Source organism: Gobio gobio (assembly GCF_949357685.1).
Source record: "Gobio gobio genome assembly, chromosome: 25".
In the NCBI taxonomy this organism is placed as follows: Eukaryota; Metazoa; Chordata; class Actinopteri; order Cypriniformes; family Gobionidae; genus Gobio; species Gobio gobio.
Genome location: NC_137121.1, coordinates 25297197 through 25311346, shown reverse-complemented (window position 1 = coordinate 25311346; position 14150 = coordinate 25297197). Strand labels below are relative to the sequence as shown.

The 14150-nt window shown below is 36.5% G+C and overlaps 1 protein-coding gene across 1 annotated transcript in view; it reads right to left on the bottom strand.

The window, feature by feature from the left end:
• The window catches only part of cep152 (centrosomal protein 152), a 31858-nt gene extending 18037 nt beyond the window's left edge, over positions 1-13821 (bottom strand). Inside the window, exons 1-13 of the mRNA XM_079809274.1 lie at positions 13378-13821; positions 7566-7675; positions 6631-6688; positions 6206-6517; positions 5962-6124; positions 5244-5384; positions 3722-3861; positions 3394-3594; positions 3131-3278; positions 1029-1120; positions 765-928; positions 473-686; positions 280-393 (exon numbers count right to left, since the gene is read on the bottom strand). Of these exons, the coding sequence (XP_079665400.1) occupies positions 280-393; positions 473-686; positions 765-928; positions 1029-1120; positions 3131-3278; positions 3394-3594; positions 3722-3861; positions 5244-5384; positions 5962-6124; positions 6206-6517; positions 6631-6688; positions 7566-7675; positions 13378-13446 (1926 nt within the window). The 5' untranslated portion in view covers positions 13447-13821. The remainder of the gene's footprint in view (positions 1-279; positions 394-472; positions 687-764; positions 929-1028; positions 1121-3130; positions 3279-3393; positions 3595-3721; positions 3862-5243; positions 5385-5961; positions 6125-6205; positions 6518-6630; positions 6689-7565; positions 7676-13377) is intronic.
• Between the last annotated feature and the right edge of the window lie 329 nt (positions 13822-14150).

Sequence of the window (14150 nt, the reverse complement as noted above, 5' to 3'; positions counted from 1 at the left end):
CTTATAGACAAATTTAGCTTCCATTTTTTATATATATATATATATTTTTTTTTTCATACTTGACCCTAAACTAGAAAATGTAGAAATGTACTAACTGAAATAAAATTAAGTGTATTTAAAAAAATGTCATCTATAATGTAGACGTCTTCTATAATAACATCTATTATGTTCAATCAATTATTTCAGTTATCAAAAAATATATTTAGGAGTTTTAGTTAACAATAACACAGATCCAGACATAAGATTCCTCTAACTTTGTGAAGATACATGGATTCTGACCTCCACTCTCTCCTGCAGGACCTGCCGCTCCTCCTGCAGTCTGATGAGGTCTTTGTGAGGGGCGGTAGTCCTGTGGGAGGTTTCCAGGTGTTTCTCCAAGCTGCTCTCCCTCACCTGTACCAAACGCAGAACGTGTAAGATCACACACACCACAGCAGACGGAGCACACAGGTTGATTTTCTGTCGGTCAGACCTTAGAGTCTCGTGCGATCTTCTCAGCCTGCTCTAGCTGCGTCTGCAGCTGCTCTGTCCGGGTCTGGGAGCGTCGCAGCTCCTCCTGCAGCTCAGAGATCTTCAGCCGCTTGGTCTTCAGGTGACTGAGGCAGCGCTGCAACTCGCCCTTGAGCTCTCGCACCACGTCCTCCTTCAGCAGGTTGGAGTCTCCTGCTTGTGCAATGTGAGGTGTGCTGGAAAACAAAGTTATGATTATGAGAAGTTTGAAATTATGAACAATTTACAATGCAGTTCAGAGTATTAAACGTTACCTGTGGATGCGTCCATTTCTCCACTTGGACTTCTTGATCCCCAGGTCCACGTAGGACTCAGACAGATGTTTCTCCCAGTCTCCATTAGACTCTAATGAAAGGGCTCCGTGTTTAATGGCAGACTCATACAGATTTATCTGCTCCTTTAGTTCAGTCAACTCTTCCTGTTAAGAGAACAAACACACAGGCCCGGTTTGTAGCCGTATTAAGCTTTAACGTTTCCCATGAGTTCAACTCCTTTCAAACAGCAGTGGATTGACTGACCTGCAGGGCTTTGTTGATGTCTTCACTGATGGTGCGAGCAGACTGGGCCTGCTGAAGCTTCATCTGTAACTGGCTCATCTCTTGTACAGAGCCTGTAGAGAACAAATGAAGCTTTGGGAAAATGATAACCGACACAGGGGAGACAAATCTTCCTTAGTGCATTCATTAACGGGACATTGAAAACATGTTTTTACTTCATTTAAAACAAAAGAGCTTTTGCATCAATCTTATAGGCCTTTATCCCACTTCCACGTTCGAAAAACCGAAGCTTCACGTATGAGCGTAAAAAAAACTTCCGCTGCAGCCTGTATCAAAGAATGTGCCCATAGCATGGGATTTTAATCATTTATTTATGTAAAATTCAGCACAGATACTTCTTCTAAAGACACCAACCTCAGTTTGCAATCATTAATTGAGTCTTGTGAAAAGGAAAAAAGTGTCATAATATTCTGACGCTTATCTCGTCATTTTAAAGGCGAGCGTGTAAGCCATACTATAAGTATGTGTATGCACAATACTTTGTCTTATTTTAATCTCAGAACTGCAAGAATTCAATATAAACAACATCATATTAAAGAGCATTAGAATTAGACGAATCTTAAAATCTTAATTATGACTAAAGTCTATTTGGTGGGGATTAAATTAAAGGTTAGGGGGAAACCTATATTAAACAACAAATGTTTGCAATTTTTCATGCACTTACTCAATGTGAAGTTGTTTAAATAAAGGAATATTTCCAGCCCATAAACGTTTTCAAAAATAACTGGTTTGATCATCGTAAACGAGTCATCCTCCATGTTTGAGTGCAATGATTGGGTAGCATTATACCGTAGACAATAACGGGTGGTAGTATATTGCAAAAATAACCAAAATAACATGAAAAAAATTATATTAAATCAGTCCGATGATTCCTCTGGCTGCTCGGTAATCTCATGACTGGCAGCGCTGACTGACAATTGCGTCACTCAGATATTGTTACACATTAAAATGAAAACTGACACATGGTAAGGTATCATGCAAGTCTTAAATTTTCAAGTTTTAAATATTGACGTTTATTGTTAAGTTCAACTAAATTAATTTAATTCTCTTCTCAAAGCTGGCATCCGTACATTGACAATAATGCAGGTGGAAGTTCCTTTACGCTAATAATAAGAGCAAGATGTGACGGCAAATAAATAAATAATTAAATAAATAAATATAACAGAATTTACATAAATTTAAAGAAATTAACATTTTATTTTATTATAATACTTATTTTTAAATATAATAATTATAATTGACTAATTAAACAACAATACAAATAATAAAATATTTAAAATAAATCATTTAAAAGAAATATGGGCAACACAAGTAAAAAAAATGTATATTAAAGATCAAAAATAAAAAATGATCAAATGTATATTTACATAATACTATATTATTTTAAAATATAATAATTGTAATAAAACATTATACTTATTTTTATTATTAAACAATAGCAATAACAATAATGATAACAACAACAATAATAATGACAATATAATAAAAAAAAATTTCAAATAATTCTTTAAGGGCAACAAGTAAAAATAAAAGAAAATATTAAAATATACTTAATTTTTTATTATTAAAAAAATATATAAAATATTATTTCAAATATGTATATTTTTAAAGAGAACATAAGAGGAAAAAGGAAAAAAAAGTTCAAATTGTTAATTTTTATTCCTAAATTATCATTTAAAAAAAAGAACATAATATAATATTCCTAACAATATTATACTAGATTTTTTATAATTATTATTATTATTTTTATAATTAAGTAGGATTATTTAATAATTGTAATAATACATGCATATGTATTAGAAGAAGAAGAAGAAGAAGGATTTTATGTAATCATTAGACAATTTTAAGAAACCAAACCAAAGAGCAAAGTTAAATAAATAAAAGTGATGGTTCCCAGATTCTCAATAGTTCCTCAAATGTGTATTTGAGTCATTGCAGTCTAGTTGTAAGGCTTAAACTGTTGTAACTCCAAAAGAGAAAGATAACAGGCCCATACGATTACCCATGAGACTCCAGCAATCACAACAGTAAGCATAAACAGAAGCACGCGGGATGCCACATACCAGTGTGGAGTAGGTTGGCACACTGCTGCTGGCTCTCCTCCAGGCGCTGTGTGAGGGTGTTGATAACAGAGGCTCTGTCCACCTGATCCTCTTCCCTCTGACGCTCCAGCTGCCGGACCTGATCCAGAAAACGCTGGCCTGCCTCTGCCTGATAAACACACACACAGTGAGAAACACGGGCCTGTGCTGCCCTCTGTTGAATGCCGCCTGTAAGGGGTTAATTTGCACTTGGGAATAATTCACAATTCTACATATCCTCTGACCTGCTCGTTTAGACTCTGTGACTGGGCGTCTAGTTTCTGCTGAAGGGTGAGCAGTCTGGCTTCATACTGCTCCCGGATGGCGGCTGTGTCCCTATCGTGCTGCTCACGTGTTCGCGAGAGAGTGTCCGAGCGACACAGCTCAGTCATCTGCTGCTTCATGCTGTCCATCGCCGCCTCGGCCACACGCTGCTGCTTTACGCTCTGTGTACACACATTTCCTCTCTTACAAGGGCTATCACACAACACTTCATCGCTCGACACCATTTTAATAAGCATGATTTTACTTTGACTTGCTCATGTTGTGCATGAGGAAATCGTGAGCTGGTACCTCTTGCTCTCTGTCTGTGAGAGATTGAATCTGTTTCTCCAGAGATCTGATTCTCCCCTGCAGCTGAGCTTCTCTCTCTTTGGCCTCCTCTACCAGAGCGCTGGACTCCTTCAGTGATACCGTCAGTCCGTCCTTCTCATCTTGATGAAAAGAAACGGTATTAAAACTGATGAGACACACACTTATTATTACCAAAGTTTGGTTCCTGGAATGTGTTATATGTGACTATCAAAATACACATTAATGATTTTTTTTTCAAAATTTGTAGTCCCCATGAAATCAAAATTGACAATTCCTGATTATTGCAGAATTTATTATAAATGATTTAGCCGTAGACATTTTTGTTTAAATTCATTTGTCAAAAATAAAATGCAAGACATTAATGTGCAAAAAAAAAGTAAACGACTAGTATTTCCAAGTCGACTAGCAGCAGCAATATTAGTAGTCGGCTGGTCTCACACATCCCTAGTTATGATTCAATATTCGCTTTAAAATATATTGGTTAATTAATCAGTTATCGGCAGGTACTGACCAACTTAATTAAGTAAAATCCAATATCGAAGACCTCTCGAAGACAAGACTATTGCAAGTTTCATGACAACTTTAAAAGTATTTTTTTTTGTTTGTTTACCACATTTCACATTCTGGGTCAATTTTGACCGAGTATAAACTGAGGCTTTCAGGCTTTGTTTTGGTTTTGTGATAAGATTTGCTTGAAGAAAAAAAACAACTTTTGTAAATATGCATCAAACCTCTTTCCTGTATCTCTCAGACACTTTTAGGACTGAATTCTGATGATAAACACGACTATGCACACACAAATAATCAAATAAAAAAATATCTTTACCATAAAGGTGAATTTTATGAATTAATATTTTTTTTTGAATACATTTCAGAGTAATGTTGATGTTTTTTGTTAGAAAAGGAACATGTATGAATTTTGTTCACGTCATTTTCATATACAGTACGTTCTATGAATTTTATATAATATATGAAAATAAAGTTTTGCTATAGTTCATGTATAATTTGAATATCCAAAGTTTTGTAATTAAAAAGTCTGTCGTAATAGCATGGTAATAACACCGTAATATGCAAAACTTTTAAATGTTTGCACATTCACTCATTAACGAGAAATGATTCATCAGATAAATATAGTTTTAATGGAAAAATATCAAGTTATGACTGTGAGCGTACCTTCCACTGGCTCAAAACTGACCCAGAATATGAAGATAGTATACCTGGGTTGCACTTTATTTTACAGTACGTTCACTTGTGTGTACTTACCTAAGAAAATACTGGGTAGTATAAGGTAACTACATGGATTAAGGTTAGGTTTAAGTGTAGGTTCAGGGTTATTACCTACTTATTGTAATTACTATAATAAGTTAATTGTGTGTACATGGGGAACAGGACTGTAAAATAAAGTGCTACCCAGTGTTTAATGCACTATAAGGGCTAATACCTTTTTGAAGCTAACATTTCAGAGCGAATTTAAAACAGGTGTTAATCTTATTAAGCTGACCTTTGACGATGGCGAACTGGTGCTCCAGATATCTCATCCTCCTCCTGCAGTCCTCTAGTTTCTGTTCCAGATCCTCGATCTGTCTGGATTGAGCTCGGTTTAAAATCTGTAGCTGCGACAGCTGCTGACCTTCTGTTGTATCTGAACAACATTCATACAACACACTTTAATAAAAAACTACTAACATAGTCATTACAAATATGTTTTCAATCAATTTTAGATTATATTAATTATATTACGGTTTAAAAGTTTGGGGTCAGAAAGATTTATTATTAAAGAAATGAATGCTTTAATGCTGACAGTAAAGACTTTTACATTGTTACAAAAGATTCCCATTTCAAATAAATGCTGTTACTTTCTCTTCATCAAAGAATACTGAAAATAAATGTATAATAGTTTCCACAAAAATACAAAGCAGCAAAAATAGTTTTCAACATTGATAATAATAAATGTGTCTAGAGCAGCAAATCATCATATTAGAATGATTTCTGAAGGATCATGTGACACTGAAGACTGGAGCAATGATGGTGAAAATGCAGCTTTGATCACATGAATAAATTACATCATAAAATATATTCAAATATAAAAAAAGTTATTTTAAGTTGTAATAATATTTCACTGCATCAAATAAATGAAGACTTGGTGAGCATACGTCTTTTCAATAACATTAACTCTTCCTGACTCTACTTTTGAACGGTAGTGTATAACGGCATCTCACTCTGTGCTGAGTCCAGGAAGTCCCTCTGAAGCTGGTCAAAGTGTCCATTCTGACTGGTCACTTGAGGATTGAACATCTTCGGCTGATTTACAGGTTGATGTGGGTGGTAACTGGCCTTGTAGTGGTCAGTGGGTTTGTTCCCAGCTCCTTCATTATCAAAAACCTTCAACAAATGTGCAAAATTATTAAATACGCATACATTTAAAAAAAATAAATGAAGAAAAGATCGGCTGCAAACATTCACCTGAAAGTGGTTTCTGATGTTATTATGCTCTTCATGTCCCTGGGCATTGTCTCCATGGTAACCTGCCCCATGATGAAGAGCGTTGTACGCGTCCTGCTCCGGCCCATTCCCAGTGGAGAAGTCAGTGGCGTGGGACTCATCCGTGCCTGCGGATGAGTGTGCATAGTCTCCACTCTGGAACTGGTGGTTCAGTCCGGAGGGTAAATGTTCTGTCCCGGTCTGGAGGTGATGAGGGTGACTGTTGGTCTGAGACGTGTGACTCCTATAACTGTAGTCCTCATGATAAGAGCCTTGATCGTACTCTACATATTGCTGTAACACATGCAAGAAAAAGAACTTGTTATAATATATTAAATGCATCAGTAATTCAGTTTTACATTCATTTTCATTTTCCTCCTTTCAATGACCCTCAGAATTAAACTCACTTCCTCATGGGAAGGTCTTGGATGCTCCCATTGTGGCACATTCCAGGCTTGCTTCGGTCTGAAAGACAAACAGACAACCCAATACATTTATGTATGCTTTATTAAACAAGTATTTGAGTTAAGTGTTGAATAAGGGTGTTTTGATTATCGGTCGGCCGATACGGATATTTGGATAGCTCAGAGAGCAGGGTGACTGATGGCTGAATTAAAGCTGATATAGGACTGGATTTAATTTAAAGATAGTAAATAACCCATTACATTTAGATTTAATTTATATATTATTTACTAAATGTAAAACTGATTTGAAATCGATAAAAAAATAAACCGATTTATACTTTAGATGGCAACTTCTTGATTCTGTAATTCTATTATAGTTTGAAAATTGATACAATTTTATATAATTTATTTGAAAGAGTTAAAAGAGCAGTTTCGTGTCTATCCTTGTATTGTAACTGGTTGAGGTTGATATAAGATTTAGTAAGTAAAACATAATAAGTAATGCAATACTTTTTAGACGGTTTAATTAGTACAGTAATCTAATAACACTGTTGAAGATGTCATTGGTAGCAAGTTATTAATTACTTTTTTTAGAGTAACTTACCCAACACTACCCACAAGAAGCTCTAACCTTTGAACTGCCAAAGTTTAAGTCAGTAAATGTTTATTAGATGTAATAAATGTTAAATATATTAAAATGTGTTTTCTGAATGCCGACAGTTTTACTTTCAATTATTAGACAGAACTGTTACACAACAACAGTAAACTAATGAAGACTGGGAATGGGAGCTCTTGTGTGCGCTCAGCCGCTGGGACAAAATAAAAGTCCTGCTTCCGACACACCGGCCAAACAGAAAAATGTATTGGCTGATGCCAAAAAATGCTAAATATCGGCCCTGGTGATATATCAGTAAAGCACTAGTTTTGGTATTGTGTACCTGTTGTTGTCTTCTGGGTGACTGCAGGTGGAGCGGCCGAGCTCAGGTGAGGAGCAGTCACCACTGTCATCCAGCATATCATCAGGGAGATCCGTCAGGAGCTTGTGGAGCTACAACAAGAAACCAAACATTCACAACTGAAACCATGAGCCTTTTTCTCCTCTGTCAGACTGTTTATACTCAAGCTCTTCTCGGGTCTACTTGGATGCAAAAACCCAAGGTCAGGCCGGAGATATTAGTATGATATTACTGCTATTAGTAGCTTTGGATCTTGGGTAATTTTAAATAAATGTGACCCTGGACCACAAAACCAGTCATAAGTCACACGGGTATATGTATGGATTGTATGGGTCAAAATTATTGAAAAAAAAATCATTAGGATATATTAAGTAAAGATCATGTTTCATGAAGACAATTTGTAAATTACCTACCGTAATATATAAAAAATGTATTATTAGTAGTAATATGCATGGCTAAGGACTTCATTTGGACAACTTTAAAAGGCGATTTTCTCAATATTTAGATTTGTTTGCACCCTCAGATTCACGATTTTGTATCTCGGCCAAATATTGTCCTATCCTAATAAACCACATATCAATGGAAAGCTTATTTATTCAGCCTTTAGAAGATGCAAAATCTCAATTTAAAAAAAATTACGCTTATGACTGGTTTTGTGGTCCAGGGTCACAAATGTGCTTTAACAGAACGGACCGGAGAAGACTTCATTTAAAATATGCCAACTTTCCTCTGTCATAGAACTATTGATACATAGCCTATTTGGTTTTAAATAATAAAATGTTGTTAAATTAATAATGTTATTATGCCCCTTCATCTCGGTGTCTGGTCCAAATAAACTGCGCTCTTCAGTAACCAAGCCATTTAAGAAAATAAGTGTCGGGATTAGCTTTTTATTATTAACTTAAAATGTAAAATCCTTGTCATTTGAAGTAAAACAAAGCAAAATACAGTTGATTCCAAACTAATCAACTAAATTTAATTAATATTTAAACTATAGGTTTGTATATTTTTGTGTTTTTCCTCCAACAAAACAATTTGTGAAGGTCTGGGCTATTCAGACAAACCAAATCTCTGTGGGTTTGACCATGACAACATTCTCGGCTTGGTTTTTAAAATCAGCTGACATATAATAGGTTGCCGAACATCAATAACTGTCAGTGTGTTTTCCAATCAGAGTATAATAATTTTACACTTATAAAAAAAGACAACTTATTGATGTCATCTGTACGAAATATCAGGAACTGCATATTCATGTGACACTTTGCAAGTTACTACTCCATTATAAAAAATATTTCCTCAACACATTTTAGCCTCAGTTTACACACATTAACATAATCATGAATACATAAACAATAAAACAAATGGTTCTATATCTTTCATAACATGGTTGAGAAACCATGATCAGGGGTGTCCTGGAGGGTCACTGTCCTGAGTTTAGCTCCAACCCCAATTAAACACACCTGTACCAGCTAATCAAGGTCTTACTAGAAACTTCCAGGCCGGTGTGTTGAGGCAAGCTTGAGATGCTCTCCAGGACTGAGTTTGGACTTTTAGAAAGTGCTAAAACACGAATTTCGATTAAGGGTGTGTTCACACTTGTAGTTCGGTTCACTTGGTTTGTTTCGTCTGGACCAAAAAACAAAACACAAACATTTAGTCCTAGTCCGCTTAGCGTTCACATTGGCATTTTAACACCGAAACTAAAGGCATAGGGATATGTTCACAACCTGATTGGTCAGCTTTTATTATGCATATTTTGCGATGGAACATCAATAACAATGCTGTGTGATGGGATAAATGCACATATGATGGTATTTACCAGCTCAGAACTCGTGTAGCACTTATAAAATGTGTAAAGGAGTCAAAACAGCGGCAGGAATCCCTCCATCACACACACAAACCAAGATCTGCTGCGAGGAGACGCGGTTCTGATCCTGTACCGAACTGTGATGAGCAACATCACGGCTATGACGAGAACAAACAGGTATGCTTGAGCATTGGGTCTTTTTTAGGGTCACATCTTTCTGTTTTTCTGTCTCACACATGTCTTTTGTCCATGTTGGGTTCATATTTCGGTCGAACCGCATTAGATTTTGTTTGGAAGCAGACAGAGATTCATCGTGCAGAGATTCGACGTGCAGCGTCGCACTTACTTATTCTAACAGAACCATCGCACCAGGGTCTGTTTTAAACGAAGCAATCATGCCAAATGTAGCACCCTAAAAGCCGGCAATTGTAATAGTAACGTACATAAAAAAATGCAACAAACATGTTGAGAAACGAGAATGGTCCATCTACACAAACACACTTACTCTACTCACTACTAGATATATAGATACTTCTATTGTATATTAATTCAAATATGGTCAATTACAAAGGGTGCTCCGATTGATCGGCAACTGATCTCTATCGGCCGATAATCGCTTTGGGATGATTGATCGGCGGTCTCTAAAAAGACCAATCTCATGAACCGATCGCATGCTGACGACCCATAAAAACCCGTGCCTGCCGTACAGTTGACACAGGATTTGCCACTTACACAATAGAGGCAGTAGCCGCGTTTCCATTACAGATTTGCGCAAAACTTTTGCGATATTTTCTAAAAGTCGACAAAAAAATATTGCGAAATGACGGCATTTCCATTAACTGATGTTATGCGACTAAAACATTTTTTTTCCTCTCGTGATAAATCATTCCAAAAATCATGCTACGTATGTTGTTAGGTTTATGTTTATCCCAGCCACCGCACGCCATTATTTTTAATGGAAAGAGACGTGCGTGTTATAGCACTGATGGCAAGGAAAGCACCTTATACTTGAGCAGCACATATGAGGCGTTATGATAAATTGTGGCATTTTATATTCTATTGTTTTTTTATGAGTTTAATAAAGAACTCGTCTTCTGTCCAAACATACCATCATCTGTAAAGAATGATCGACTTTTAGCCTACATACGCCAGGTTATTGTGACGCATTGCCACATACAGAGACGAGCGAAAAGTTTGAATTTGCATGGTGGAACTCAACGGTTTTTTTTACCACTTCGTTATTTTGGCTCGGAATTTCGTTTTTTGGAAATATAAACTGAATTTAGAAATACTTTTGAAATGAAAAACTTTGCGTTTAATAAACAAAATATATTTTTGAAATGAAGACAGCGTTTGGAGTGGAGTGCAAAATAATCTGTTCCCTGAGTCCATGGCCTTTGCTGTTATCGTGAGTGTAAAAGTAGACAGTTTATAGTTTATAATTATGTCTTGCACTTATCTGTATGGCTAAAACTGACAGAGTATTTTAAGTTTCCGCTGGAATAGCCTAAGGAAAAAATTCATCAAAAGGCGACAACGACTTCGTCGGAAAGAGGGTTAAAGAAAACGTAGCCTATTTATTTTCATATAGTTAGGCTATGTCTAAATATTATAATCTTTTAATTTCATATGTTGATTATGAAAAGTGAGCAGCATGAGTAAAGCACAATCAGATGCGCATATGTCTGGAGACATGGATTTTGAGCACAATTGAATTGTGTTTTCTAGAAAGTCTTTCTTTAAAATTAATTTCGTTTTGTATAAATTGTATTTTAATTTTGATCAATGTTTAACAACTATTTGGCTGAAGGCTATATTTAATAAATAAGAAGCAAACCAAGATCGTCGGGAATGGATAGACCTAGTCTTTGAGCAAGGCTGAAACTATAGCGTCTTTCTGTTTTAATACATTTCTTGAATATATGTCATAATTACAGTATAGGCCTATAGATAGTTATGATATTTGTGGTTGCACCGGGGTCCGTCATTATAAAGTTACGCCACTTTCCTTATTAGGAGAAAATATATGTCGTTTTAACGACACAAGATCTTGTACATACTTGAGTGGAAAAAAAATTATATGTAGGCCCTATGTGAGGGCAATGCGTGACCGTACCAGGTGACCTGTAAATGCGAAAAAAAACGTTTCCATTGCAGTTTTGCGAAAATGTCCTTTTTCGAATTGCCTGAAAAACCACCTCATGGGAGCGTAAAATCTTTTTTGCGATATATCAATTTGCGCAATTTGAAGGGTAATGGAAACGCGGCTACAGTCGCATCATCACTAAAGTTTATCATTTGCATTTATTTTTAAGTCTTGCCAGTGTTCAAACCACTCAGCACTCGCGCGCACACACACACACAGGCCATCTCACAAAAAGCTTGCGAGTACAAATTGCGCTGAAATGGTCAGATACACACAAATGTATGTACTAAATGACCGTCTTGACCAGTATGCACGTAAACCCTGTCGTGACTCGCGAGTGAACGTTTGTGCAGCTGTAACCGTATCCGTCTTCGCTCTTAAAGTGACAGCTGTCGAATAAACTGCTGCTGTCTCTGAGTTTCTCTTTGTCTTGTGTTGTTTGATGAACCTTTATGACATTCACTGCTCTCGAATGACTAACTTTTGCAACCTTAAGTGTAAGGATTAATCTAATTTAATTTATTCAGGGAAGACCAATATTAATTTACATTTGATTTCTTATTAAATGTCTTTAGTATTTCTTACCTCAATACTAATGTTAGACCTACCTGAAAATGTGTCTTTAAAAACAAAAATGCACTGCAAGATCAAATATTTAGGTGAGATAATTATATACATTTATATGACAAGAGTCACCTAAGGGGGGGGGGGGGGGGGGGGGGGGGGATTCCCCCATTGTCAGAAATAAAATTCAGGCCCTGAATGAATGTCTGTAAAATTCCCTATAAATAATTCTACATGATAAAAAGAAGGCTTCAAATACTGCTTCCTGTGATCGGCTCCAAAAATCCTGATCGGAGCACCCTTAATAACAGAAAAAAAAACTTGCCATAGTTTTGTCCTTTGTGGCAGTAGCCAGTTTTGGTGTAACAAGTTTTACATATAGCTGCCAATTATTAAATGTAATCAGTGTTTTAAGAGGCTACATCCCATTAAGCTGATCTGATGTGTGTTAGTCTGCCTCCCCTCTTTGTTTGGAATAATTTTATGTTATTCTGCCTTATTTGGGAAAGATGGCCTACAGTAGCCTTAAGTGATCTCATTTTCTAAAATAAACACTTGGTGGTTCTTCAAGATCTTGACTCTATTTCTACAGTTTTTTTCTCAATACAGTTAATTTAGAGTTAGTTTAATTTCTACAAATGTTGCAAACTGCAAGATTACAGATAAAAGATTGCCATTCCCCTGCCATTCTGTGATCGGCAATCGGCAGATCTTGATCTTGGTGATCGGTAATCGTAATCTCTATCAATTACATTATCTATTAATTATATTTTATTAATGTTAAATTCATATAGTGTAAAATAAGTGCTTGATTACAACAAATTTGTTTCATTTGATCATAAATCTGTAATAAAGGACAAATATTACAATTCTGACCAATTCATTATTTTTTATATTATAGCTGATAATACATTTCTTATTTATTTTTTTTCTGCATCCCTAAAAAAAAAAAGTTTCTGTCAACCACTAATACACATGACTATATTGAGCCCGAATGTCATTTTAAACTATCATCATTTTCCTCAAAAGTGGCACAATACAGCTGAGTTTAAGGGAAACCCACTGAAACTCTGAGAAATGAAACAAGCATGTGCAAGCACCCGATTCACTGCAGGTCCCGTAGCAACCGTTTACAAAAACACACCCGCCCGGTTACAGACACGCTGAACTCACACCAACACCAGCCCATGGCCCTGAGCCGTCTTAAAGGAGCACAGCACACTTAACTTTCAGCAACTCATGATAAAACAGATCAGAGGACAGACAGTCAAACTCACCCTCCATAACTCCTGCTGGATGCCTCTCACATCCTGAAACGTTCCCTCGGAAATCAAACTTTCCCGCATTTACACTCCTATGACAGCTACTGCAGGAGCTCTTGGACTCAGTGACATACTGAAGGACTATTGTGTGCAATGCTGGATTTCAGCAGAGTGAGTCATATGAGAAAAAGAGAGGAACTAAGCAATCCTCGCTTGTCCAGGCTGAGGTCGGCCCACTGTGGGGGTCAGAATATACGTTTCCGTTAACTGGAGCAGAAACATTCCTCGTCTGATGGACAAAAAACACAAACAGCCTGTGAAAATGACTGTGTCGATGGTCGTTGTTCACCTCGTGCTATTATTTTCTGATTCTAATCCATATGAAAAGTGCCTACAATTGCTCCCTCCATTCAGTGCAAACGTTTACCCAGAGACAGGCTTAATTATCTCTCAGGAAAGAGCTCAGAGTATGTAGGGCAGTGCAAACACAGCAAACACACCTGACTGCATTGCACTTGCACCAATGGCAGTCAATGTTCATTCATGCAGCTGATAGCTGTAAGGTGAGTCAGAACACACACGTTTCTGATTGGAGAAGATCTGCTCTTTAAAAACAAACACTGATACTGCATGTGACCGAAAACAGAAGAATCTATGAATAACCTTGAGAAAGTCTTATTCAACAAATGTGGGCTGGGTGCCTATAACTTGTACAGTAAAAGTTAGCTGCAAGGCCCAATTTTTTGCTAACGCTGAAACACAATCACAAGAAAAACACTAAATCTGAC